The 27,657-nt window shown below is 41.9% G+C and overlaps 1 protein-coding gene across 5 annotated transcripts; it reads right to left on the bottom strand.

Annotated features, from left to right (window-relative positions):
• Window positions 1-265: 265 nt before the first annotated feature.
• On the bottom strand, window positions 266-27,641 carry CYB561 (cytochrome b561). 5 transcript variants are annotated; one of them, XM_081319933.1, is made up of 6 exons: window positions 27,564-27,641; window positions 11,389-11,628; window positions 10,000-10,098; window positions 8,696-8,799; window positions 3,264-3,421; window positions 266-1,026 (listed from the first exon to the last, which is right to left on the bottom strand). In XM_081319933.1, the coding sequence occupies exons 2-6, from the start codon at window positions 11,594-11,596 to the stop codon at window positions 831-833; spliced, it is 765 nt and encodes a 254-aa protein (XP_081176059.1). In that variant the 5' UTR covers window positions 11,597-11,628; window positions 27,564-27,641; the 3' UTR covers window positions 266-830. The 5 variants fall into 5 exon arrangements, with proteins under 5 accessions (XP_081176059.1, XP_081176058.1, XP_081176057.1 ...); XM_081319932.1 differs by lacking the exon at window positions 27,564-27,641 and adding an exon at window positions 27,459-27,556; XM_081319931.1 differs by lacking the exon at window positions 27,564-27,641 and adding an exon at window positions 27,454-27,520.
• Between the last annotated feature and the right edge of the window lie 16 nt (window positions 27,642-27,657).

The following is a 27,657-nucleotide window of genomic DNA, read 5'->3' as shown; positions in this document are numbered from 1 at the left end:
AAAACTATGTGTATACTTATGACACTGAATGATCAATTTTCATTTGAAATTGTATTTGCTATTGATCTGTCAGTGTTACAGTTTCAGAAGCTGCTATCCTCCTAACATCTGATCCATTTGAGGTTGCCAACAATACTGCAAAAGCAACTAACACATGAGTGGGTGGCTCCTGATCCATAAGTATCTACATAATCCATTTCTTGCACACTTTTCAGAGGCCCTCAAAATTACTACTGAAATTTAGCAGCAAATTGCCAAAGAAAAGAGAGGTACTATTTTGTGCTATTATAAATTCTGGTCAAAGAACATAATAAAGATATTTGATTTCTGCTGATTATCAGCAGGAAGCAAAACAAAATGTGTATAATGATAGGTTTAATATAGTCCCCCAAATTAAATATACATACAAACAAAGGTACATAAAATGAAGTCACCAATATCCCAGTCCCACTTCCTTTTTTTTTACTGTGGCTTTGATACCCCAAAAGTGCAATCTCCTCCTCCCAAAATTGCCCACTCTGGATTTAATCCTATGGCACAATAATAACCTGAAATCTTGTCATGCTTTTATTCAACAGGGAACATGACAAATAATCTTCATTTGCACAAATGACTGACACAGCTCAGGGGCTACAAATCCTTCTCACTGTGCTACGTTTATAATAGCAATTTGAAAAAAAACTGTGTGAAAATATAAAACATATGCGATGGGAGTCATGAAACAAAAGGACTGCTTACATATGTGTAACAGTGGCAATTGCATGATGCTACAGGACAAGTCAGATACCACATAGAAACACAGCTCCTCAATGCAGATGGCACAGCAAGCCTCAATGCGTACTTGTTGGGCTTCCTTCTTCAGTGAGGTTTTTGAAATCCATGGACAATGCCATCTCCTCAGCTAGTGGGGGTCTCCGCCATTCTTCCCGGGTTAAGATGTAACCCACAACTGCCCCAAAAGCTATTATTAGGAGGCCCAAAGTGTTGGCAAGGATTCCTTCAGAGACAAAGAGGTTGTAGGTATCCCTGCAAAAGTAGAAGGACAATATTAAGGTTTTTCCACACTTCCACTCATTCTCCTCAATAAATCAGTGAACAAATATTATGTTTTTGGCTCATCTGTTTGATTGGATTCTCTTTATCTAATTCAGGGGTGTCAAACTGCCTGCCCAAGGGCCCGATGCATCATGCCGAAACCGTGCTCACCCCACTGCCGGCAATGGAAAAAAAAGTTGTGATACATCACGACACGTCACATGACGTTGCAAGTTTGACACCCCTGATCTAATTCTACAACTTGTATGGAGAACAGATTACATTTTAGGTCATAATTATGTAGAAATATTGAAAAATCGAAAAGGTTCACAATTTTTTAAGCAGTACTTTATATGCTGGGGTCGTTTACTTCACAGCTCACCCATCCATTCTTTCTTTCATTCATTCATTCATTTTACAGTGCTTAAAAAGCTGCCGCAATCACAACCAATTCTGACTCTAATGGCAGAAACTCTGTGAAAGGAAGAAGAAACAGGGAAGAAATTTATTTATTTTATGAAATGGAGCCAGATAAAATGAAATGTTAGGACAAAAAAAAATCAAAAGGAAATTTTGATTTCAACATCATCTCTGAAAACCTCCAAGGAGATATAGCTAGTCCTCAACAGGGAACAGGCTTATACTGCACATGTGTGACCAAGTGTAGTGCCATAAATCAAGAAAATACCATCAAAAGAGTGACAATAACATTTCCCACCAGCTGTGTTCCACATGTACTGGATTGCATAATAATTCCCAGACAACATGGCACTTGGCTAGTTGGAAATAGTAGTCCAACTGTATTCTAGTCCAACAGACCTGAAGAATCCAAGATAATGAGGATAATGAGGCTCTCCATGAAAATTAATCAAGTAAAAACTAAAACAATAACACATATTTAGCAATTCTCAGGACTCAACACTACTCACAGAATATGATGTTTAGAAGTTTAACAAACGTACAGAAAGAAATAACCCACTTAGAAAAAACCATAGTTTACATCTAGATGAAGGAAAATCACCATGACATTTGCAAAAAAAATGCTGAGAGAACAGATCACAAATATTCTCACCCAGATAGAAGCAACTCGATCACATAAGATTATGAAATGGTTTATAGATCTGTTAACATCCTCCAAGTTCATTAGCAAAACATGCAAAACCTCAGTTACGGTAATGATTTAAGACAGGGAAGGACATTTTAGGGAAACAGTGTTAAGTTTCTAATATAAATGAGCATCAGGAGCTGGACAAATCTGAAACATCATTATTTTCCAGAATGTCTGGATTGTTCATTTTCCGTAATTCTGAATTATACTAAGCAGCTTATATCAGCCATAAGTAACTATTTATATTTCACATTTTTGCTCTCAGCCTAGTATCTCAGCCTCTCTAAACCCAGAAAAATCTAAACTGAGCAAAAAAGACCCAACAATTATCAAACCAATGTGATCTAGTTTGGTCTAGTAGTTAAGGCAAGTGGTTGAGCCAGTTTGGCCTAGTGGTTAAAGGCATCAGCCTAGGAACCAGGTGACTGTGAGTTCTAGTCCTGCCTGAGGCATGAAAACCAACTGAGTGACCTCAGGCCAGTCATTCTCTTAGTCCAACCTATCTCACAGGGTTGTTGTTGTTATGTTCAAAATAGGAGGAAGGACTATGAGGTATGTTTGTTGCTTTTTGAGATGATGATGATGATGATGATGATTATATTGATCATCGCACAGTCAGCCAGATGTTCAGACTGGATTTGGCATTTTTGTCTACCTATCGAGTCCTTACCAAGGACCTGGGATAGGCAGATGTGGATGTTTGATGGTATTACAGATATCATCGCAGGATGGAAGCAGTTCCTAGTAAGGCCGCCTTTTGCAATTGACTAATGGCAAATTTGTCAATGCCAATGGTGGTCAAGTGGTGCTCCAGTTGTTTTGGTATTCCACCCAAGGCACCTATTATTATTGGTACGACCCTTGCTTGCCTTTGCCACAGTCTTTCTATTTCTATTTGTAGGTCTTTGTATTTTGTTATCTTCCCCAGTTCTTTCTCGTCTATTCTGCTGTCTCCAGGCACTGCCACATCCACTATCCAGACTTTTTTGTCTTTCTTATCGACAATTGTTAAGTCCGGGGTGTTGTTGTTATTATGATTATTATTATTAAAAATAATTTTTAAAACCCTGGCCTAAATATAAATACTATGTAGGCATAGGTTAACAAAAACATAACTTGCTTTATTTTGAAGAGTAGCTGCTCCAGAATACCCAACAGAGCAGTAGCAATGGAAAGGATGAGGAGGAAGGCTCCAAAAAAGACATGCTGTGGTTTATATCTACTGCGGATTGAGAACGATGCTCCAGGGAAGAGGAAGATGTAAAATCCAAAGAGCCACTGAGGAGAGAAACAAAGCAGAATTCAAAAATTACAAATACTGCATACCTCTAGCAGTTCGACTCTTCCACAGTACGTAGGCTTACTTTCTCTAGATCTTGACTAAAGTAACAGAAGTATCACCAACAACAAAACAAATCCCTAAGGATGGCAAGCCACGTTAAATTCAATTTAGAGGTTTATAGGTAAAGGTAAGGTAAAGGTTCCCCCACACATGCGTGCTAGTTGTTTCCTACTCTAGGGGCCGGTGCTCATCTCCATTTCAAAGCCGAAGAGCCAGCGCTTGTCCGAGGACGTCTCCGTGGTCATGTGGCCAGCATGACTAGATGCCAAAGGCGCACGGGACGCTGTTACCTTCCCACCATAGCGGTCCCTATTTTTCTACTTGCATTTTTATTGAAAAGTTTTTCAATACATTTTATCTTTAACAACCCCTCCCCCCCCACCCCCTACCCAACCCTTCCCGACCCTCCCACCCTCCCCTTCCCCCCTCCCCGTCCCCGACTTCCCAGAGCTAAATACAAGGTATAAAAGTAAAAACAATCATAAACAACCATATGCTAACAACAATAAGCTATTAAGTCTATCGCACTCTAGCTCATATAGAATGACTACAAGCAATACAAATATCACATCAATACTTATGCAAATGCTAAGTGAAACTTTTTAGTCCCATATTTATTCTGGATGTAATCAATCCATTTTTTCCACTCCGTAATATAACGTTGTTGCGAATGGTCTTTCAAATACGCCAATATCTTTGCCATTTCCGCCAGGTTAGAAACTTTTAAAGTCCATTCTTCTATAGTCGGCAGTTCCTCCTTCTTCCAATATTGACCTACTAAAAGTCTTGCTGCCGTAATTAAGTTCAACATCAACTTAGTGCCCACAACAGTAGTATCAGAAATTATGCCCAGTAAAAACAATTGCGGACAAAACTTTCTCCTTTTCTTAAACTTTCTCCTTTTCCCCTTCATGGCATGGGGCCGGAGTACCTTAGGGAACATCTGCTGCCGGCATCAAGCTCCCTGCGCCCTGTGCGTTCCCACAGAGAGGGCCTCCTCAGGGTGCCACCGATCAGAGAATGTCGATTGGTGGTCCCCAGGGGGAGATCCTTCTCTGTGGGCGCTCCGGAGCTGTGGAATCAGCTACCGGTAGAGCTCCGGATGGCGCCCGATCTTCGCTCCTTTCGTCGCGATCTCAAGACGTTTCTGTTTGTTCAAGCCGGCCTAGCCTGATGGGGATTGGTGGGGTTTTTAGTCTTGTGTTTTAATTTTAACTTGGTGTTTTAGAACTTGATTCCAACTGTTTTAATATGGGCAATTATTTAATCTTGTTTTAACGTTTGTATTTAGTATTTTATTCTGCCCTGTGAACCGCCCTGAGTCCTCAGGGAGAAGGGCGGTATATAAATATTATTAAATTAAATTAAATTAAATTAAATTAAATATCTTCTGCATGTTCCACCAGATTTTAATCCAAAAAGCTTTAACCTTTTTACAGGTCCACCATATATGAAAATACGTTGCATCTTCACCACCACACCTCCAACATTTAGGCTGATAATTCGGATACATACTTGCAAGCTTTTTAGGATCTAAGTGCCACCTATAAAACATTTTATAAAAATTCTCTCTTAAATTTTGAGCTTGCGTAAATTTTACGTTTCTCACCCAGATCTTTTCCCAAGTATCCATTGTAATAACTTCTTGAATATTCTGAGCCCACTTTACCATACAATCTATAACAAGTTCTGTTTCTGAGTCAATTTCTATCAATGCAAGATATATCTGCTTGATATGTGCTGGACCCTGATTTCTAATTTGCTTTACCAGATTTTCATCAACCATTGAAAAACCAATTTTCTGATCTTCTTTCCACCTGGCCTGTAGTTGCCCAAACTGAAACCAGGTTTGAACAATCTTCTCTTCTCGTAAAAAGTTATACGGCTTCAAACACCATACATTCCTCTCCAAGCTTAAGATTTCCTTATATGTAATCACATCATGTTTGAACCCAACATTTATATTTTCTATTGCATGTTTCGGTATTGCCCATAAAGGTATCTTATAATTTAACTTATGTCTATACTTTTTCCAAACTCTCAACAAAGCATGTCTTAAAATATGCACCTTAAACACATTATCTACCTTCTTATCATACAATAAATATGCATGCCAACCAAATAACAAGTCGTGGCCTTCAAGATTTAATAATCTCCCTTGTGTTAAATTAATCCAATCACTTATCGCTGACAACGCAGCAGCTTCATAGTATAGTTTAAAGTTGGGCATTTTAAGACCACCTCTTTCACACGTATCCTGCATAATCTTAAATTTAACTCGTGGCCTTTTCCCTGCCCATACAAATTTATTGATACCCTTTTGCCATTCCTCCAAGTTTGAATCCTTTTTAAGAATAGGTATCATTTGAAATAAAAATAGAAATTTCGGCAAGACATTCATTTTCACTGCTGCAATTCTTCCCAATAAAGACAATTGTAATTTTTTCCAACTATCCAATTCTTTTTGAACTTTTCCCCATAACTTTTCATAATTATTTTTATATAACTTTGCATTTGAGGGTGACAAATACACCCCCAAATATTTAACCCTTTTAACAATTTCAAATCCAGTTAACCCTTCTAAAAAAGCCTTTTGTAATACTGTCATATTTTTAGCCAATATTTTAGTTTTTTGTATGTTAACCTTAAATCCAGAAACTTTCCCATATTGCATTATTATCTCCATCAGGTCCACAACAGAATTTTCTGGCTGGATTTCTACTTGCATTTTTACTTGCTTTCGAACTGCTAGGTTGGCAGAAGCTGGGACGAGTAACAGGTGCTCACTCTGTTACACGGCACTCGGAATTCAACCTGCCCAACTGCCGACCTTCTGATCGACAAGCTCAACGTCCTAACCCACTAAGCCACCGCGTCCCTCTTAGATTACCCCACAATTTGAAAAAATCTCTTTCTGTATAAACTTAAAAATAACCATGGATTGGATGAGATCTTAACTACAGGTAATCCTCGGCTTATGACCACAATTGAGCCCCAAATTTCTCTTGTTAAGTAAGACAGCTACTAAGTGAATTTTGCCCCGTTTTACGACCTTTCTTGCCACAGTTGTTAAGTGAACCACTGCAGTTGTTAAGATAATAACATGGTTAGTAAGTGAATCTGGCTCCCCCATTGATTTTTGCTTGCAAGAAAGTCATAAAAGTAGATCATGAAACTCCTAATGTGATCTCTCTACAAATCAAAATCATTTACTGTTTGGCAATTTCTTTAGCTTTGGGAAAAAACAAAGAATGCAGGGTTATTAGAACTAGGTCAATATATTGCCGGGGTTGTTTTTTTTCTCCAAGTTCTTCTTAGAAACTGAATTTTTTAAAAAAAAATGATGTCAGGGAGAATAGGCCCTCAGAGATGAAAGTATGGAGCAAATTCCATCACTTGCCCGACTACAAATGACAATATAACTGAAGGTGTGAACTCAGTCTGCATACATGGAATGAGAAATGTTTACTTCAACGCACACTATTTTACATTCATTTTGCATTTAACAACATTTGCCACTGTATAGCCTACTCTTGAATTTTGGAGAGGATGTTCCCAAGCCTATTTCACTGTCTTTTTACCATCCTTGAATAATTCAGTATCATGTTCACAATGGGTCACTATATTGCTCACTACCAGATCATTCAGATTAAAAAGCACCACTTGCAAATAAGACCATTATGGAGCTCACTTTGCGACAAGCAGTCAAGTTACTGCCAGCCACTCAAGCAAAGAAGTTCCTGGTGATCACACATCTTTTCTGAAGTTAAAAATACAATGCAGTTGAAGTTAATGTCAACTAGAATACTCTTAAGCGTGGCTCAGGTCACGCACACCTTTTGCAGTGAACAGAGAATACAAACCTGATGAGGATCTTTTTAAATTGGATGAGTGGGCAATAAAATAGCAATGATCCTTAAATGCAAAGACATAGAAAATAGGTATTGAGAGAAAACAGCCTCATTCTACCTGTAAAAATTTTCATAGATTGCATTAAGAAAAAAATATCTCTTATTATAGGCATGAATTTGCTTTTACCATTCTTCCCTGAGGATCTAGACTTATTGAAGCTATTTGATAGTTTGGAAGAAGTCCCTTCAGGCAAAAATAACAAAATATTGACTTAGTTATACCTGGAGGTACACCAAGAGAAGTACATTTTAAATGCCCTCTATTTCACACTTCACCACTTCAATGGAAAATAATAATAATAATAATAATAATAATTAATAATAATAATAATAATAATAATAATAATAATAATAATAATGAGGAGGAGGAGAAGATGAAGATGAAGAAGATGAAGAAGATGAAGAAGATGAAGATGAAGAAGAAGAAGAAGAAGAAGAAGAAGAAGAAGAAGAAGAAGAAGAAGAAGAAGAAGAAGAAGAAGAAGAAGAAGAAGAAGAAGAAGAAGAAGAAGAAAGAACTGGTGGGATCATAAAATAGAGAAAGTCATAGAAAATGATAAGTTAAACTGTTCTGGGACTTCAGAATTCAAACAGACAAGAACCTGCAACATAACACCCCGGACAATAATTGTTGATAAGGAAAACAAAAAAAGTCTGGATAGTGGATGTGGCAGTGCCTGGAGACAGCAGAATAGACGAGAAAGAACTGGAAAAAATAACAAAATACAAAGACCTACAAATAGAAATAGAAAGACTGTGGCAAAGGCAAGCAAGGGTAGTACCGATAGTAATAGGCACCTTGGGTGCAATCCCAAAACAACTGGAACACCACTTGAACACCATTGGCATTGACAAATTCGCCATTAGTCAATTGCAAAAGGCAGCCTTACTAGGAACTGCTTCCATCCTGCTACAATATCTGTAATACCATCAAACATCCACATCTGCCTATCCCAGGTCCTTGGTAAGGACTCGATAGGTAGACAAAAATGCCAAATCCAGTCTGAACATCTGGCTGACTGTGCAATGATCAATAAATAATAATAATAGCATTGGAACGGACCTTGGAGATCTTCTAGTCCAACCCCCTGCTCAGGCAGGAAACCCTATACCATTTCCTTTTATGGTCCAGATTTCAAATAAAAATCTAAAAGAGGTCGTGGATCCTCAGAGCAGCTGGTCTACTTCCCTGCCTTCAAGCTTTTCATCAAGCAGACACTCTCTAGGGCAGAAGTATGTTCCAAAAGGCAGTTAGATAACTCCGAGCATGCTTCTTCATGTGCAACAAGCCCACCTCACCTGTGCAAAGTAGAAGCCAAATGCAATGATGCCACACCAGCTGTGCAGGCTGTACATATCTGGAAAGCCTTGATTCTTGTGGTGCTGGAAAACAGCAATCAGACCTAAAGGGAAAGTGGGGCAGTCAAATCCCTTAGAAAACTCCCCTTCTCTCCTAACCTACCACTATCTGCTCCATAATGTTGAGACAAGGACTACTCTAGGAATAATTGGGAAATAGAAGAACAGCAGGTCCACCATTATCTGGGATGATGAAAATGGCCCTTGGCATTCCAAATCTTCCCAAGCCAGAAAACATATTCCAAAATCCTTTTTGTCTTTTGGAGACATTGTGGGGCACCTTCCCCCAACTTACAGTAATTGCAGCATTTATATACAGGATAAAGAATGGATTTGAGTTACATAGGAGGACATCTTCCAACCAAGCATGAAGAGAAAAATTCTAACAGAAAGAGCAATTCGATGGTTCCCTAGGAGGTATAGGTAGTTCTTCACTGGATATGTTCAACTGGATGGACAATCATCTATCCCAAATACTGTTATTTGGATTCCTGCACTGAGCAGAAGGCTAGACTCAGTAGTAATCCATTTGAAGGAACTTTTAGCAGGGGTCCCTTGTAGTACCATGGTGATTCCCGCTCTTAGCAAAGTCCCCCTTAACTCAAATTCAACTCCTAGCAAATATACATATATGTCCCTTGGATTCCTTGGCCATAATATTAAATGGATCCCCACTGCCTTTTTTTTTATTCCCAGGCAAAAAGCAGAGACCTCTTTCTTTTCCCTCTCTATGTTGTTTATAGTACGTTTAAATGTGTTGTGTATATGTACACTTGAGAGCAAGCAACTAAATTTTATTTTTAATGTGTGCCATTGTACCTACAGTAAAAAAATGACAATAAAGGTTGTCTGTCTGTCTGTCTATCTATCTTTACAGTATAAGAATGGAGGACACGCTACACAGTGAAATATCAGCACAAGCTGCAAACAAGCTGCCAGTTGCATTTTTGTGAGATGAAAATAGCTGGCAAGCGCAGTCTCACTTAGCTCTACACCATCCCAACTACTCCAGCAGAAATATGCTTTAGATAGCTAAAGAAATGCTGCCCAATCTTCACAAGAGGCAGAAAATGTTGTACCTATGATTTACTACAGAGTAACACTTAAATAAAAGCTCCCAAATAATCTGGGAGGCCTCATCTCCTCTCTTGAGCCTAACATCCCTAGGAACATCATTGATGACCTTTGAAGGCAAGGCTCAGAAAGTGTGATAGAAGATTCCAGGCAGGTTCATTATGCCTTACCAACCAATGCAATGATAAGTGCAAAGAAATGGATGAGCCCGTGCAGGATCTTCGTGGATTGCTTGCTCTCATTCCTGAACACACGGTAAACCAGAAGGGCTGGAGGATAAGAAGAGGAAATAAGAATTAGGTGGGTGGGTGGTTAGTTCCCCTCACTTCCTCAACTCTCCTGCCTGCATTGATTGCAATCTTTGGGGTATTAAGCAAAAGCATTTCAATTGATCCAAGGACTTTCAGATGGTCATATTTTGAGCTGCTACATTTTTTTAATTTGTTTTATGCCTTTATGTATATCAGGTTCATGTATTCAAATTAGAAATGGGAGATTTGAATATTTTAAATAAATACATGCAGTCAAGAGAGAATTTAAGTCAGCAGTAGCTACGCAGTTCCCATTCTGCACACTACCTGACTGTTTTAAGAAAATATGAATCGTGGTTGTCAATGGCAACAGTAAGGAGGGGTGTAAACGCAGCAGGAGATCGCCAGAGGAGGCATACTGGGGACTCCATAGACTGAACACAGGTGCATAATTTTTCTGTGCATGCAGATTGAGGGTCTCTATGCTCCAACTGCTAACACTCTTTCCCTTGCCTTCCACTGGGTTCTCTTCCATAGATAAAAAAAATCCATGTTCTACTGCATGAAGAGCAGAAAAAAGTCTGCTCATCCCATAAGCATCAGCAATAACCGGGATGTCCCTTGCTTGCTCCTGAACCATTAGAAGCTCTTCTATGACAACTAGGCAAGTGAAATGATTTGTAGCAATGCTATAAGGGACACTGCATCTGCTGCTCTCTCATCTGTCCAATTATGGGCAAGGGTAATTTTCGTTTCAAAATAGAAAATGATGTATAAGGAACTCTTTCCCCCACCCATCTGATTGGGGGGTCTGGGTTACGCTCCCTTTAGGATGCGCTCTACTGTAACTGATTTTCTAAAATGTATTTGTATATATTTGCCCAAGGGAAAATGGGTAGGACAAATTTTGAGATATAAATTAAAAAAAACCCGAAAAGCAGTCAATAGTTATAGCTGGCTGCTAAGCCAAATCATAGTTTGAGAGTTCCCAGTTGGAAGGAAGAGAGACCCAAGTGGAAGGAGAGGAGACCTTATGGGCCTCTCCAAGCCCAGGCCAGCACAAATGAGGCACGCACGCAGCCCTTGAGTGTCTGCCAGCCTGCCGCTTGTGCAAGATGAGCATGCGTGTTCTAGCCACTTGTGAGGCCCAAATCCAAATAGGTCATGACCTGGTACTGGGCCGTGGCCCTGGGGCTGAGGACCCCTGCTCTAGACAACCAATTGTGTCTCCTCCCTTGGATGACACACCTTATCCACATGCCTTGCATGTGAAAGCTTCCAGACCACCATTCCGTCCAAAATTCTTACCATCACCTTGAAGGAACACCATCCCAATGACCATGCACAGGGGGTGGACGTTAAATAGTAGTTGAGAGCTGTCCCAGGCCACGCCACCTCGATACTGTCCAATCCAGGCCGCCAGCACCGTGATGACAGCAAGGCCCAAGATCTGTGAAGCGGCCATTACGTAGGTCAGTCCGATGGGGCTTGCGGGTCTCGCAGGAGTCTCCTCCATCTTCGAGACTTATTTCCCAAATGAATCTTGAGCTGCCAAAATTGGAAAATGGGGGGGAAAGGGGGGAGAAAAATCAACATCCATATATAACTTTTCTCCATCTTGTCCCATTACGGATTTTTCTTCCCTCTCCTGAATTAGAAGGTCAAATGGGGGAAAGAACACTAAGCAGTTGTTACCCCTACATCACTCAGACCTTTAGCAAGGGAGAATTAGACCCCTTACTTCTTCACATCATCTTTTACTTTTATCTTTTATTGAAAAATTTGTTTGTTTGAGCCAACCAGAGTCATGGAGTGTTAAGTAGTCCTCGACTTATGACCACAACTGAGCCCAAAATTTCTGTTGCTAAGTGAGACATTTGTTAAGTGAATTTTGCCCCATTTTACCATCCTTCTTGCCACAGTTGTTAAGTGAATCACTGGAGTTGTTAAGTTAGTAGTTGTTTTAAGTTAGATTTAAAAACCTATCTATTTGAACAATCTGGCCTGGTCTGATGGGTTTGGGGTTGGATTTAGTTTTAACACAGTTTTATTATTGTATTATATTGGGCATAATTATTTAATCCTTTTTAACTTCTTTTTAACTTTTGTATTTATATTTTGATATTTATTGCCCTGTACACCGCCCTGCCCCTTCATGGATTACTGCCTTGTCGTGGCGAAGGGGCTTGCGTAATTCAATGAAGCTATGAGCTATGCCGTGCAGGGCCACCCAAGACGGACAGGTCATAGCTGAGAGTTCTGACAAAACGTGATCCACTGGAGAAGGAAATGGCAACCCACTCCAGTATCTTTGCCATGAAAACCCTATGGACAGTACCAAAAGGCAAAACGATATGACGCTGGAAGATGAGCCCCTCAGGTCGGAAGGCGTCCAATATGCTACTGGGGAAGAGCAGAGGGCTAGTACTAGTAGCGCCAGAAAGAATGAAGCGACTGGGCCAAAGCCGAAAGGACGCTCAGCTGTGGATGTGTCTGGTGGTGAAAGGAAAGTCCGATGCTGTAAAGATTTTTTCTCCATAGGAACCTGGAATGTAAGATCCATGAATCAAGGAAAGCTGGACGTGGTCAAACAAGAGATGACAAGACTGAACATCGACATCTTAGGTATCAGCGAACTAAAATGGACAGGAATGGGTGAATTTAATTCAGATGACCATCAGGTATACTACTGCGGGCAAGAATCCCTCAGAAGAAATGGAGTAGCCTTCATAGTCAATAAAAGAGTAGGAAAAGCAATACTGGGATACAATCCTCAAAATGACAGAATGATCTCAGTTCGAATCCAAGGCAAACCATTCAATATCACAGTAGTCCAAGTCTATGCCCCAACCACCGGTGCTGAAGAGGATGAAATTGACCGGTTCTATGAAGCCCTACAGCACCTTATAGAACTAACACCAAAAAATGATGTCCTTATCATCATGGGGGATTGGAATGCTAAAGTAGGAAGCCAAAAGATAACCGGAATAACAGGCAAGTTTGGCCTTGGAGTACAAAATGAAGCAGGGCACAGGCTGATAGAATTTTATTTTATTTATTTATTTAGTTGCATTTGTATACCGCCCTTTCCCTGAGGACTCAGGGCGGTTTACAGGGAATTAAAAAGAAAATCCAACATACAAAAGTTAAAACCATATTAAAAAATATTAAATTGACCCTGTACACAATTAAAACCCCAATTAAAAATTTCTCCTCAGCCTGGGCCCGAGAGCTCGAAGAGCCAGGTCTTCAGGCCCCGGCGGAATGATCGGAGGTCGGGGGCAGTTCTCAGCTCCACCGGCAGCTGGTTCCAGAGGGCAGGCGCTCCCACTGAGAAGGCCCTATCCCTGGGTGTCACCCGCCGGCAATCTCTCACCGGCGGAACCCTGAGCAGACCCTCCCTGTGGGAGCGCACTGGGCGAAGGGCGTTTGAAGCCGGCAGCAGGTGTTCCCTCAGATACCCCGGACCCAGGCCATGTAGGGCTTTATAGGTAATAACCAGCACCTTGAATTTCACCCGGAGGGCAACCGGAAGCCAATGCAGCTCGCGGAGTAGAGGTGTTACATGGGAGTATCGGGAAACCCCCATTACAACTCGCGCGGCCGCATTCTGCACCAGTTGAAGCCTCCGAGTGGTCTTCAAGGGCAGCCCCATGTAGAGAGCGTTACAGTAGTCCAAACGGGAGGTCACAAGCGCATGAGTGACTGTGCGTAGGGCGTCTCGGTCCAGATAGGGACGCAACTGGCGCACCAGGCGAACCTGTGCAAAAGCCCCCCTGGTCACGGCTCCTATGTGATCTTCAAAATTGAGCCGTGAATCCAGGAGGACGCCCAAGTTGCGAGCCCTATCAACGGGGGGTAACACCTCACCCCCCATCATTAGAGGTGGAATAACTTGGTTAACCCGAGACGCCGATATGCACAGCCACTCAGTCTTGGCGGGATTGAGACGAAGCCTGTTTCTCCCCATCCAGACCTGAACCGCCTCCAGGCACCGGGACATCACGGAGAGGGCATCACTGGGTTGGTTCGGGGTGGAAAGAAAAAGTTGGGTATCATCAGCGTACTGGTGATACCCCACCCCAAAACCACGAATGATCTCGCCCAGCGGCTTCATATAGATGTTGAACAGGAGAGGCGAGAGAACCGACCCCTGAGGGACTCCACAAATGAGAGGCCTCGGGGCGGATCTCTGCCCTCCTGTCAACACCGACTGCGAGCGGCCCTGGAGGTAGGAGGAGAACCACCGTAACACGGTGCCTCCCACTCCCAACCCCCTGAGACGCCGCAGCAGGATACCATGGTCGATGGTATCGAAAGCCGCTGAGAGATCTAATAGGACCAGGACAGAGGAGCAACCCCTGTCCCTAGCCCTCCAGAGATCATTCACCAGCGCGACCAATGCCGTCTCCGTGCTGTGTCCGGGCCTGAAGCCCGATTGGTACGGGTCCAGATAATCAGTTTCCTCCAGGAACAGAGGGAGCTGATGCGCCACCACACTCTCAACAACCTTCGCCAGAAAGCGAAGGTTGGAGACTGGACGATAGTTGTTTAAAACAGCCGGGTCCAAAGCAGGCTTCTTGAGGAGGGGTCTCACCACCGCCTCCTTCAAGGCGGCAGGGAAGACACCCTCCTTCAAAGAAGCAGTTATTACTGCATGGAACCAGCCTCGTGTTCCCTCCCGAGCCGCATAAGCTAGCCAGGAGGGGCACGGATCCAACAAACAGGTGGTGGAGCTCAGTCTCCCCATGATCCTGTCCACATCATCAGGGGAAACAGGGTCGAACTCAGTCCAGATAACATGCTCAAGACCGCCTGATTCCTCCACATCAGACTCTGCCCAGTCAGAGTCCAAGCCGGTCCGGATCCGAGCGATTTTGTCCGTCAGATGATGACTGAACTCCTCGGCTCGTCCCTGCAAGGGATCCTCCCTCACCTCCTGGTTAAGGAGGGAGCGAGTCACCCTAAACAGGGCGGCCGGGCGATTATCTGCGGACGCGACAAGGGCGGCAAAGTAGTTAGACTTCGCCGTCCTTATCGCCGCAAGATAAGACCTTATAAAGGTTCTTAACTGCAATCGGTCGGATTCGGATCGGCTGGCTCTCCAACCGCTCTCTAGACCTCGTCTCCGACGCTTCATCTCCCGGAGCTCCACCGAGAACCATGGAGCCCAACGGGATCTGCGCCGAGTCAGAGGTCGCATGGGTACAACACAGTCGAGTGCCCTGGTGGCAGCCGTTTCCCAGGCCTCCACCAGAGCCTCGACTGGGCTGTGGGTAAGGGTGATAGGTATCGGCCCAAGCGCCCTCTGGAACCGGTCCGGGTCCATTAGGCGCCTGGGGCGGAACCACCTGGTCGGTTCCGCCGCCCAGCGGTGGGGGATGGCATGACGGAAAACCAGCCTCAGGAGGTAATGATCTGACCATGACAGAGGGGTGATAGACGGAGAACCCCCTCCCAGATCATCCAACCACTGTCCAGACAGGAACACCAGGTCGAGAGTATGATCCCCCTCGTGAGTAGGGCCCTCAATAACCTGGGTCAGGCCCATGGCTGTCATGGAAGCCATGAACTCCCGAGCTAACTCCGACGACCCCCCCAGTGATGGCAGGTTGAAGTCACCCAGGACTATAAGCCTGGGGAACTCCACCGCCAACCCTGAGAGGGTGTCGAGCAGCTCAGGCAGGGCTGTTGCCACACAGCTGGGCGCCAGGTATGTGAGCAACAAGCCCAACTGAACCCGAGGACCACATCTCAAGAGGAGGGATTCACTCCCGGCCATCTGGACAATGGTGGCCTCCCGGGGACACAAAGTCTCCCGAATAACCACTGCCACCCCACCACCCCTGCCCTGAGCCCGTGGCTGGTGCAGCACCCGGAAACCTGGCGGGCATAACTCGGTGAGAGGCACCCCTCCCTCCGAACCCAACCAAGTTTCCGTGATGCACGCCAGATCCGCACATTCCTCCTCGATCAGATCACGGATGAGGGGAGCTTTGTTAACTACGGATCTAGCGTTAAAATAGACCAACCTGAGCTCAGGGGCCTGATCACCCTCATCCCCGGGTAGGAGGGTGCTAACCGGAGGGTCGGAGCGCGCCACCGCTCGGAGATAGCGGGGGCGCGATCCCAGATGTTGATATGGCCCTCCGCGCAAACACCTGCTGCCATTCCCTATCGCCGTGGGGATTTGAAGCCCCACCCCCAATTTTGTCAAGAGAATACGATGGTCATAGCAAACACTCTTTTCCAACAACCCAAGAGACGGCTCTACACATGGACATCACCAGACGGTCAACACAGAAATCAGATTGACTATATGCTCTGCAGCCAAAGATGGAGAAGCTCTATACAGTCGGTAAAAACAAGACCAGGAGCTGACTGTGGCTCAGACCATGAGCTTCTTGTTGCAAAGTTTAGGCTTAAACTGAAGAAAGTAGGGAAAAACACCAGGCCAGTCAGGTATGAATTAAATCATATCCCCGTTGAATATACAGTAGAGGTGACAAATAGATTTAAGGAATTAGATCTGATAGACAGGGTGCCTGAAGAACTATGGACAGAGGTTCGCAACATTGTACAAGAGGTAGCAACCAAAACCATCCCAAAGAAAAAGAAATGCAAGAAAGCAAAATGGCTGTCTGAGGAAGCTTTGCAAATAGCTGAGGAAAGGAGGGAAGCAAAAGGCAAGGGAGAAAAAGAAAGATACGCCCAATTGAATGCAGAATTCCAGAGAATAGCTAGAAGAGATAAGAATGCCTTCTTAAATGAACAGTGCAAAGAAATAGAAGAAAACAATAGAATAGGGAGGACCAGAGATCTTTTCAAGAAAATTGGAGAGATGAAGGGAACGTTTAATGCAAAAATGGGCATGATAAAGGACCAAAATGGCAGGGACCTAACAGAGGCAGAAGAGATTAAGAAGAGATGGCAAAATTACACAGAAGAACTATACAAGAATGAGCTTAACGTCCCTGATAATCACAATGAGGTGGTCACTGACCTCGAGCCAGACATCCTAGAATGTGAAGTGAAGTGGGCCTTAGAAAAGCTAAGCAACAACAAAGCTAGTGGAGGTGACAGTATTCCAGCTGAGCTATTCAAAATCTTAAAAGACGATGCAGTAAAAGTGCTACACTCAATTTGCCAGCAAATTTGGAAAACTCAACAGTGGCCACAGGATTGGAAAAGATCAGGTTACATTCCAATTCCAAAGAAAGGCAGTGCCAAAGAATGTTCACACTATCGCACCATTGCACTCATTTCTCATGCTAGTAAAGTTATGCTTAAAATCCTACAAGCTAGACTCCAGCAGTATGTGGATCGAGAACTACCAGAAGTACAGGCAGGATTTCGAAGAGGCAGAGGAACTAGAGATCAAATAGCCAACATACGCTGGATCATGGAGAAAGCTAGAGAGTTCCAGAAAAACATCTACTTCTGCTTCATTGACTATGCTAAAGCCTTTGATTGTGTGGATCATAACAAACTGTGGCAAGTTCTTAAAGAGATGGGAGTACCAGAACATCTTATTTGTCTCTTGAGAAACCTATATGCGGGCCAAGAAGCAACAGTGAGAACTGGACACGGAACCACTGATTGGTTCCAAATTGGGAAAGGTGTCCGGCAAGGCTGTATACTGTCGCCTTGCCTATTTAACTTATATGCAGAGCACATCATGAGAAAGGCAGGGCTAGAGGAGTCAAAAGTTGGAATTAAGATTGCTGGAAGAAATATCAACAACCTAAGATATGCAGATGATACCACTCTAATGGCAGAAAGTGAAGAGGAACTGAAGAGTCTCTTGTTGCGAGTGAAGAAGGAGAGTGCAAAAGCTGGGTTGAAACTAAACATTAAGAAAACCAAGATCATGGCATCCGGCCCTCTCAATTCCTGGCAAATAGATGGGGAAGAAATGGAGGTAGTGACAGATTTTATTTTCCTGGGCTCCAAGATCACTGCAGATGGGGACTGTAGTCAAGAAATTAAAAGACGCATGCTCCTGGGGAGGAAAGCCATGGCAAATCTAGACAGCACACTAAAAAGCAGAGACATCACCCTGTCAACAAAAGTGCGTATAGTCAAAGCTATGGTCTTCCCAGTTGCAATGTATGGCAGTGAAAGTTGGACCATAAGAAAGGCTGAGCGCAAAAGAATTGAGGCCTTTGAACTCTGGTGCTGGAGAAGACTCCTGCGAGTCCCTTGGACTGCAAGGCGATCAAACCGGTCAGTCCTAGAGGAGATCAACCCTGACTGCTCTTTAGAAGGCCAGATCCTGAAGCTAAAACTCAAATACTTTGGCCACCTAATGAGGAGGAAGGACTCACTGGAGAAGAGCCTAATGCTGGGAAAGATTGAGGGCAATAGAAGAAGGGGACGACAGAGAATGAGGTGGCTGGATGGAGTCACTGAAGCAGTAGGCGTGAGCTTAAATGGACTCCAGAAGATGGTAGAGGACAGGAAAGCCTGGAGGAACATTGTCCATAGGGTCGCGATGGGTCGGACACGACTTCGCAACTAACAACAACAACACCGCCCTGAGTCCTTCGGGAGAAGGGCGGTATAAAAATTTAATAAATAATAATAATAATAATAGTAACTGAGTTGTTACATGAATCTGGCTTCTCCATTGACTTTGCTTGTCAGAAGGTCGCAAAAGACCCCAGGACACAGCAACCATCATCAATAGGAGTCAGTGGCCAAGCATCTGAATTTTGATCACATGATCTTGGGGATCCTGCAACGGTCATAAGTGTGAAAAACTGTCATAAGTCACTTTTTTCAATGCCATTGTAACTTCGAACGTTTGCTAAATGAACTGTTGTAAGTCGAGGACTACCTGTACAAGTCTAATAAAGTATTATGATTGGTCACACAGTCAGCCAGATCTTTAGGTTGAATCTGGCATTTTTGTCCACCTATCGAGGTGTTCCCAAGGATCTGAGATAGGCAGATGTTGTTTAATATTATTAAAGGTTATCGAAAGATGTAAATTGTTCAAAGTAAAGCTGCTTTTATCAATTGACTGATGTTATCAATGTTCGTAATGTTCAAGTGGTGCTCCGGATGATACTGTTATTGTTGTTGTGTTTTGCCTTTCAAAGGGTTATAAGAATGCTAGCAAACAAAGAAGAAAATGTTTCAGTGTGAGATGCAAACAAGTCTGAAAGAAACACTACAAAACCAGTCTTGAGGTTTAAGATGGAAGCGCACGAAATACAGTGTGTTGGGGTTTTGGGTTTTTGGTTTTTCAGAAAAAAACTGATAGCCAGAGACAGCAGCCCACTTATTGAAGATGGGGAGTAAAATATGGTTGGAGACAAACAGTGCATGAGAGAAGGACCGATACAAAAAGATCTTTATCGGTGAACCACACCGTTCCTAGTCAAAAACAGAAGTTTTTATTAAATTAAAATGCCTAACTAAATTAAGATAATTGATTTAGTCTCGTTTCTGTTTCTGGAAAATGCCAGCTCCGTGCTGCGCAACACAACCTTCGGGGTGAGAGTGAAAAAAGATGTCAAGAATCAAAACCTGGAAAAACAGCAACGTAACTAAAATCAATTCATTAGACCTAAATTGCACATTTGAGGGGAACTGACCTTCTTCACCACAACCTCACACAATGTGCAATGGTGAAAGTGCTGGACTAGGAGCAGGCAGACTTGGGTTTAAGTCTACCATCAGCCGTGAGATCTCATTGTGTGGCTCTAAGCTAGTCGGTTGCAGCTCAACCAACACCACAGGACTGTTATTGCAAGGAAAAGAGGAAGAAAAAAAACCGATGCATTCTGCTTTGAACTCTTGAATAAAAGTCAGGCTATAAATCTCATAAAAGCATGAATGGGGTTAGGCACCATTTTTTTTTTACCCTGGGGCACATCTGCAAGTATGAGAGGTCCAGGCATTATTATGAAATATACACATTTACTAAAACCTAAAATGCTAAAAATGCTTGTTGCTATCTCCTTTCTATTTATGGAGGTTGCTCACATCTTCAGTCTCCCTCCCTTCCTTCCTTCCTTCCTTCCTGCCTTTCCATCATCTTGTACATCTGTAGAGGAGGGAAAAGAAATTGGAGAATATGGGCTTCCGGTTTGCCACGCAGCCACTATGGATAGCTGGGAGACTTGCTCTCTCTTCCCCATCCAGTTTCGCATCACTGGGGGGCCCTAAAAAGGGCCGAAAGTTGCCCAAAAGAGGTGACCAGCAAGGAGGGGCGCTCGCTGGATCGCGGGAGAGCTGCAACTCTCCTGTTAGATCTGGCGATCCCTCCAAACCGGCGGACAAAAGGACCAGCCTTTATGGCTCGTCCCTAGGCTGTGAACAGCCAAAGTCACATTTTCCACCAGGCAACTCTTAAAGCAGCGCGGAAGAAGCTGGGTGAGATCTACCTCTTTTACACTCTAATTACTTTCTGTACCTCCTTAAGCTACTAAGCATTCTCCCCTCCTGCGGTGAGAGGAGGAGGACTTTAGCCCTCCCTCCAGAAAGAACAGCGACTAAATACCCAGGGGCGTTTTAAACATTGAAAAAGTAACTGAATCCCAATTGGAACTTTATTTCTCAAAGCATGTGGACTGAAAGATTTTTTATTTCTTATTTTTCATTGTCTACTTCTGTTGGAAATCTGGATTCTTTCTTATGAAAAGAAAAAAGAAAAACTGAAAAGATTAAGACAACTTTGGGACTCAAAGGTAAACTTTAAAAGGGGCCTGGCTGACTGCCTAGGGAAATAGATATGATACATAACCTTGAGAATTTTGAAACAACAGCTGTGAAAGGCTTTGTGTTCCCTACCTAGAAAAAAAAATTCTCTCTTTTGGATTTTCTAAGTGTAAAGCCTTTAGCTTAAAATATCAATATGGAAGGAGACCTGGAACAAAATTTATTTATGGATGAAGATCAACAACATCTCGTTATGTTGAAAACACTAATCCAAATTCTTACCACAACTAATGAAATACTAAGAGGCTATGGGAAGGAACAAGAAGACAGCCCAGATATGAAAGCCCAAACTTTGACCACAACTAAAGAACCATCTATATAAAATACAATAGAAAAAATGAAACATTCAGATACGATGACAGAAGAATCTACTATTCAACAAATATTGATATTTGAAAATCCAGAAAAGACATTGACAACTTGGAAAAAGGAAAAGGTTTCTTATACAACTCAGAAGGAACTAGAGGATCTAGAAAAAGAACAGTTGGATGAGAAAACAAATAATTCAGAACAACCACATCAATATGGAAGAATAAAGACAACTCACTAGACCTACAAGTCCTCTCAAAAAAAATGGCAACCAGATGGTTTTGCCAATATCAATTAATATACATGATATTACAAAGAGATTGGTTCGATGACCCAAAAACAAGGACATGGAAGATGATTTGGCAAAGGAAAAAAGCCAGAATAAGATACAAGAAGAATGGAGTTTCGACCATCTTACTGAAATCTGAAACAGAATGTACTTAAATAGATAAGATGTGTATGCTGAACACAAGACATTGTTATGAACTGAGATAAAGAAAAAAATTGGTCCTTAAAATTTAGCAGTATAAATACTAATAGCTAATTTGAATATTGATTTGTGCATAAAGGTCATGTAAAGGTGAATAATGTAGATAAGCTAAAAACTTATTGTTGAAAGTAATAAATAGGTCTATATGGAATGTTAAAAATGAAAACTATTAAGCAAGAGATAGCAGATACAAAGAGGAAAAGAGGAAGAATTGAATATGGAAATAAAAAGAAATTTTGATTACTACTTTAAAAAAACTGAAAATTAGCAAAAAGGAAGGATATCATATTGTATCCTTAATTTGTTGACATAGAGGGTGAGAGGTTAAGTAAATGGGATGTGTATTTTGAATATTAGATATTGTGAGGAATGGTAATAGATGAATTGGGAATATACTAAAAATCTTGGGAATGATAAATATCAAATGTTAAATCTAAATGTTAGTGGAAATTAAAATTGAAAAATCTATTAGGTCATTGTCTAAAAGATTGTATATTAAAACAATCAGAATATGTGTAAACTAAAAACTATGGATATATGTAAGAAAGTTATTTTCTATGTGATTGATAGGATAAAACATATTTAAATTTACAAATAGACAGTATATATGAAAGGAAAAAGAGAGGAAATGTTTATGGTAGCAATTTGAAATCTGTACTAATGATATCTGTATGTAATTGAATTACTACTACCCAGCCACCACGTTGCTTTTCAAATATGTGAATGTAATATTAGAAAATCAATAAAATTTGAAGGAAAAAAAGAAAGAAATAGGAGAATATAGTCGTAAGATGCCCAACATACATATGTGAGCGGCAGTCACTACCAATCCTAGCAAGCTGAATTGGTCCAGGCCCCAGCGTGATGACAAGGAAGAAAAATCAGAAGAACATGTAGCCCAGTAAACCAAGTTGTTTAGATTCAGTGAGCCTGTCTCCAAAACAGTGTAGCTAGGATGCTGACCTGGTAGGAAGGGATAAATAATTAGAGTGTCATGCAGATGAGTTTATCAAAAACAATCCAACATCATACTGAAATTTACACTGGATCTATTGCAGACATGTCAAACACAAGGCCCGGGGGCCGGATCTGGCCCGTGAAGTGGTTTCATGTGGCCCGCGAAGCCATCCTGGAAACAGTGAGGGAACGGCCCCCACTGCCTTGGCCCTGGCCCAGAGACCCTCCTTCTGCCAGAGACCCTCAGATCTGTCCCACTCCTGCCCAGGCCCCCATAGGCACCCTTGATGCGAATGATGTAGAGCTGGCCACGCCCACCCAGTAGGCCATACGCACTCTAGCCACACCCACCCAGTAGGCCACGCCCACCCTGGCCATACCCACCCAGCCCCCTAAGGGCAACCGCAATGCTGATGCGGCCCTCAATGAAATTGAGTTTGACACCCCTGGTCTATTGTAACCTTGTCTTCTCTTTGAAATGTAATAGGCCAAAGGTACATAATTTGAGATTCTGCTTTTGATCAGGGTTACCCAGCATGTTGCCAATGCTTTGCTGGGAGCCCAGTATGTGTTGATTTATCATTTGCATGTTAATACATTTATGCTGTATCTTCAGAATGATTTGATTGCTTTGAGCAAAGCCAGGTTTTGGCCACAATAGTGCCTTCCTACCTGCCAAGATTTTACTTCTAACCACACTCAGCCTTCATCATGCCTAATCATTTATTGATTTAATTACCCATAAAGATATCCAATTTATAACTCTACATAACTGATATGTACAGATGTGTCAATTATTCTCCTCTCTCCCCCCCCACTCCCTTCCCTCATTCTAGCAGTAAAACACAAACAACAGAAAAGCGGGTGGAGACTAGGTGAAGCAAAGAAGTAGCTGCTTTGGGAAGGGAATAATATTGGGGAGTAAGGGAAGAAAAATCCTCTTTAAATTTTAGGGGAAATAGTTACATTCAACAGGCAGAGGACAGAGAGATGAAAACCGTTGTCTTCCCTCATAAAGAACTCTCAACAAGAATTGAAAGGCCCTCTGAAAAATGACACTTTTGAGTAACTTTGCCTTGTCATGCTTCCTATCTAAAAATCTGGCATTAATATGGTGATGCCATTAGAGACAAAGCTGATTTATCAGTTCCTTTTTCATTGAGGAAGGCAATGAGATTTGTTTTTCTAAAATACATGTATTAAGTCTGTTTCCAGTTTTTAGGTGGCATTATTTGGGAGGCACTAGAAATGGCTTAAAAAGGGGTAACAATATATTATTCAAGGGGTACCTACACCAGTCCGGAAAATAGGAAATGACACAGTAAATTACATTGGATAATCTTCCTCCTAACCTGATAGACAGACACCTGGATTTCTCATTCGTCCTTCCCTTTCCTACTTCATCTGCTCAACCCAGAGGAGGAGACATATATATGAATGTGGGGAATAACCAGAACAGCACAAGACTGACAAACAATGTGGCACTTTGGCTGCCCCAAAGATTCCTCTCTGATGATTACAAAGCATCTTTTTCACTTATGATTCCATTATGAAATTTTATGGACAAAGAGGTGTCATTACTTACTTACTTACTTACTTACTTACTCTTTGCACCTCTTTTCTTTATTGTTTCTGACTTTTGTTTCTATAACAAACTTCAGTAAAAATATAAATTATAAAATGAATTATATAGACAAATATAGAAAGTTATGGGGAGATCACATATCCAGAGCAGCAGTGCAGATGGGAGATGAAACCAAGAAACACGGAAGATGCACATGCACGCACAGACTTCAACAGAAAACTGAAGGTAACATGAATCATTAACCCAATGGTATTCCCTACTGTGTAAAAAACCACAATATGTTGCAAAGGTATGTCACTTACTGCATTGGTAAGTTAAAGGGATTTACTAAAGGTGGAGTGGAATATATTCAGTAATCTTCTTAACTAATAAACAAACAGGATTATATCTTGTTTTAAAAACCAAGCAAATCATCCTCAAAGACTAATATTACAAGTTGCAACATGATCAATAGCAACAAAATCAAAACCAAGGAGAGCAGGATGAACTAGGTTGTAGACCAAGAATTAATAATATATTATTATTTCAAATCATTGCATACTAAGTCCACCTCAATATGCTTCTCTGGCTCTTGTCTATTTTTAAAATATAACATATTTATTTTTCTAAAACTGCAATTCCCTAATATATCATTTAGACACAGAAGAATCAACAGGTTTCTTCCTGTGAATTGCTCCTCTATCCATTAGCAATATAATGAGGAAAAAAAATACAGTAGACAAAAAAAAATTCTTTTATTCAGGACCTTTTTCAGAGAGAAGACAATAGAGATATCTGCTTCAAAATGACAAAAGTAGAAGACCCACTGAAATTATGATTTGCTGTTTTGAAAGATCAAGGGGATTAATACTTTTAAAAATATAATCGAAAGAGTTATTTCAAACACCAACCTTCAGCATCATCTTTATTTTAAAAAAAAATGCCAGTAAGATTCAAATGGGCAACTGGTTTCCTTCATATTAACACAATGAGTTGTTGCAACCCTGTGACAATTTTGGAAGCCTTAGAACAAAGGTAAGCAAGCAGAAATAGCAGCAGAAAGCATTCTGGTAAATCCATGTTTTTTTTTAATCTGGTTGTATTGCCTTGGCCATCGTTTTCATTGCCATGGCAATGCTTTTGCAGCCACAGAAGGTTCTTAAAGTTTCTATTATGCTCATTAAGATCAGAATGAACCTCAGGCCCTATTTGCCATTGATTTCACAAATTATAAAAGAATGGGGAAATGCATTGGTTAAAAGGAAATTAGAACTAGGGTCACATTAATACCCAAGTCATTAAAAGGGTTGATTTTTATTGCTTCTACTATATGTACCACCCTATATCGTTTAAACCTGATCTCTGTCGTCAAATGGAAAAAATAGTCATTGCAATATGCCAGGAAGAAAAATAAGCACAAAAGTCTCTACTCCATCTGCCCCACCTTCATATACAAAAGCAATATGTTTAAAGACTAAAAAGACTTTAAGAGGCAAAGTATCAACAGTGTGCACTAGAGCTTCTTGTTCACAAGCCAGAAATAAAACAAACAAAATTGAGGCACTTGGTACCAGTCATTTCAAATTTTGAAGCTTTAATTGCTTCCCTTAAACACAGGCCCGACATCCATTCTCATTTATCCCCCTTTTGCAAATTAATTTAACTTTTACACCAAAAATTACGTAGTGTGCTGCTGTACTACTATTGTCTCTCCTCACCAAAGTCTGATACACTATTCAATTGACTCCCAATGCGTAGAATGCAATTTATGAAAGACTTACTTTTTTACAGGATCTCAGTTCCAATTCCAGGGGAAAATAACGCCTCCTCTATGCCCAGCTCAAGATATCTTTTACCCAAACAAATCAGAATTGAATTCTGTAGACAACCTTCCTCTTCCTTCACTGTGCTGATGACTCATACTAATCGCTCCTCCTGTCACTCCAGTTTCAGAAAGAGCACCTGGAGCAAAATTGGTCATTAAACTCGACAGCAGAAAGCCAGCAACTTGTAACCTTTTCTGGACAACCCAGAAGTTTACAGGTTTCTGTTCCCTGCTAATCCATTTTCTTTCTTGTGGTATCCAAGCAGAATCTTATATTTGGTTCTTTCTCCAAGCCAGCATTTACGTTGACCTCAGTCAAGCGTTTGAAATGGTTTTGTAGGAGAGAATCATGTTCAGGTAAGTTAACGCTTCCATTGTGAAAACGTGGCAGCCTCCTTTAGCTGTCACAGCAGCTAAAGTTTAGGACTCCACCTTCAGCTAACACTGACTCAACTTAATTTTTATCAACCCTTAAGAGGAAGGAAACAAGTAAAGGACAAAGGAACACACTTTTTCCAAATAACAAAGAAATTGAGTAAGAAACCAAGCACAATCAGGGAAAAAGAAGCCCATAATTCAAACTGCATTTCACTTACTGCTATTTGAACAGAGTTTCCTTCCCTGGTTTTTAAAAGTTGCTCTGCAACTTTATATATGCTAGCAAAACAACAATCTTGTGATCAGATGCCTCAGATGCAATTGCATAATTTATTTATTTTTACTATAAGTCCCAGCTCAGTTTAGCATGTCAAATTCATAATTGGCAAGCATTAATTGTACACAAAAGATTATTCTTCATTTTCGGGAAAATCTCTTCAAGGTTGACTCAGCTTTCCATCCTTCCGAGGTAGGTAAAATGAGGACCCAGATTGTTGGGGGCAATAAGCTGACTTTGTAATAATGCCGCTTGGGGGGGCGAAAGCCCTAATAAGCAGGCATATACATAGAATGAAGGCTACTGCTAAGCTTGTAAGCCGCCCTGAGTCTTCGGAGAAGGGCGGGATACAAATGGAATTAAAATAAAATAAATAAAAATAAAATAAACTGCTGGCTTATACCCTTTCCACGCTTGGACTGGGCTAGTCTCAAATATGTCAATAACCAAGGATCACCGTGCTAGCGACCAATCAAAGCTAAAATAAATGGGGGGAAAAACAACCTTGCTTCTTGTTTATCAGCACAGATGGAGAACAAGAAAGCCAGCGAAGTGACCACATTGAGAAAAGAAAGGCATAACTGTGAAGTCCTTCTTATGAAAGATCGTTTATTCAGGATGGTTCCACCTCACCCTTTCCAAGTTGACACGCACAAGTGGGGTTTGTTTTTTTTTCCCCTGCCTCCCTGGTTAGATGCTCACCACAACCCCGCAGGGTAGACTAAACGAACGAGGGCGTGGTTTCTAAGTGACCAGGAAGGGTGGCAATACCACAACAGGCTTGCGGGTTAGGGAAGGAGGCTCTCTCCCAACCAGTTATATCCGCCGAGCACGTGAGGACTCACCTCACCTGGAAGAGGCTTCAGCTCCCGCAGACCGCCAGCCAGCTGCACCTGCCGCCCAGCTGAGCTTCCCCCCCGTCCGCCCGCTCCATTCCCAACGCCGACCGACCCACCTTGCGTTTCCTGCGGATGGAGAGGACGACAAAAGAGCCACGTTGCCACAGAAACCCCAGCAAATCGCGCTGTGCTGGGCGAGAGAGCCAGCAG

Source organism: Vipera berus (assembly GCF_964194415.1).
Source record: "Vipera berus genome assembly, chromosome: 1".
NCBI classification, from domain to species: Eukaryota; Metazoa; Chordata; class Lepidosauria; order Squamata; family Viperidae; genus Vipera; species Vipera berus.
This window is presented reverse-complemented; position numbering and strand designations above follow the sequence as displayed.

Excerpts from the sequence above, each read along its gene's own strand:
- CYB561 (XM_081319933.1), bottom strand. The coding sequence starts at position 11,596 with ATGGAGGAGACTCCTGCGAGACCCGCAAGCCCCATCGGACTGACCTAC. Across the intron at positions 8,800-9,999 it reads ACTTATCATTGCATTGGTTG|GTCTGATTGCTGTTTTCCAG; the intron begins GTAAGGCATAAT and ends CTTTCCCTTTAG. Across the intron at positions 1,027-3,263 it reads CAGCTACTCTTCAAAATAAA|GGATACCTACAACCTCTTTG; the intron begins GCAAGTTATGTT and ends CTACTTTTGCAG.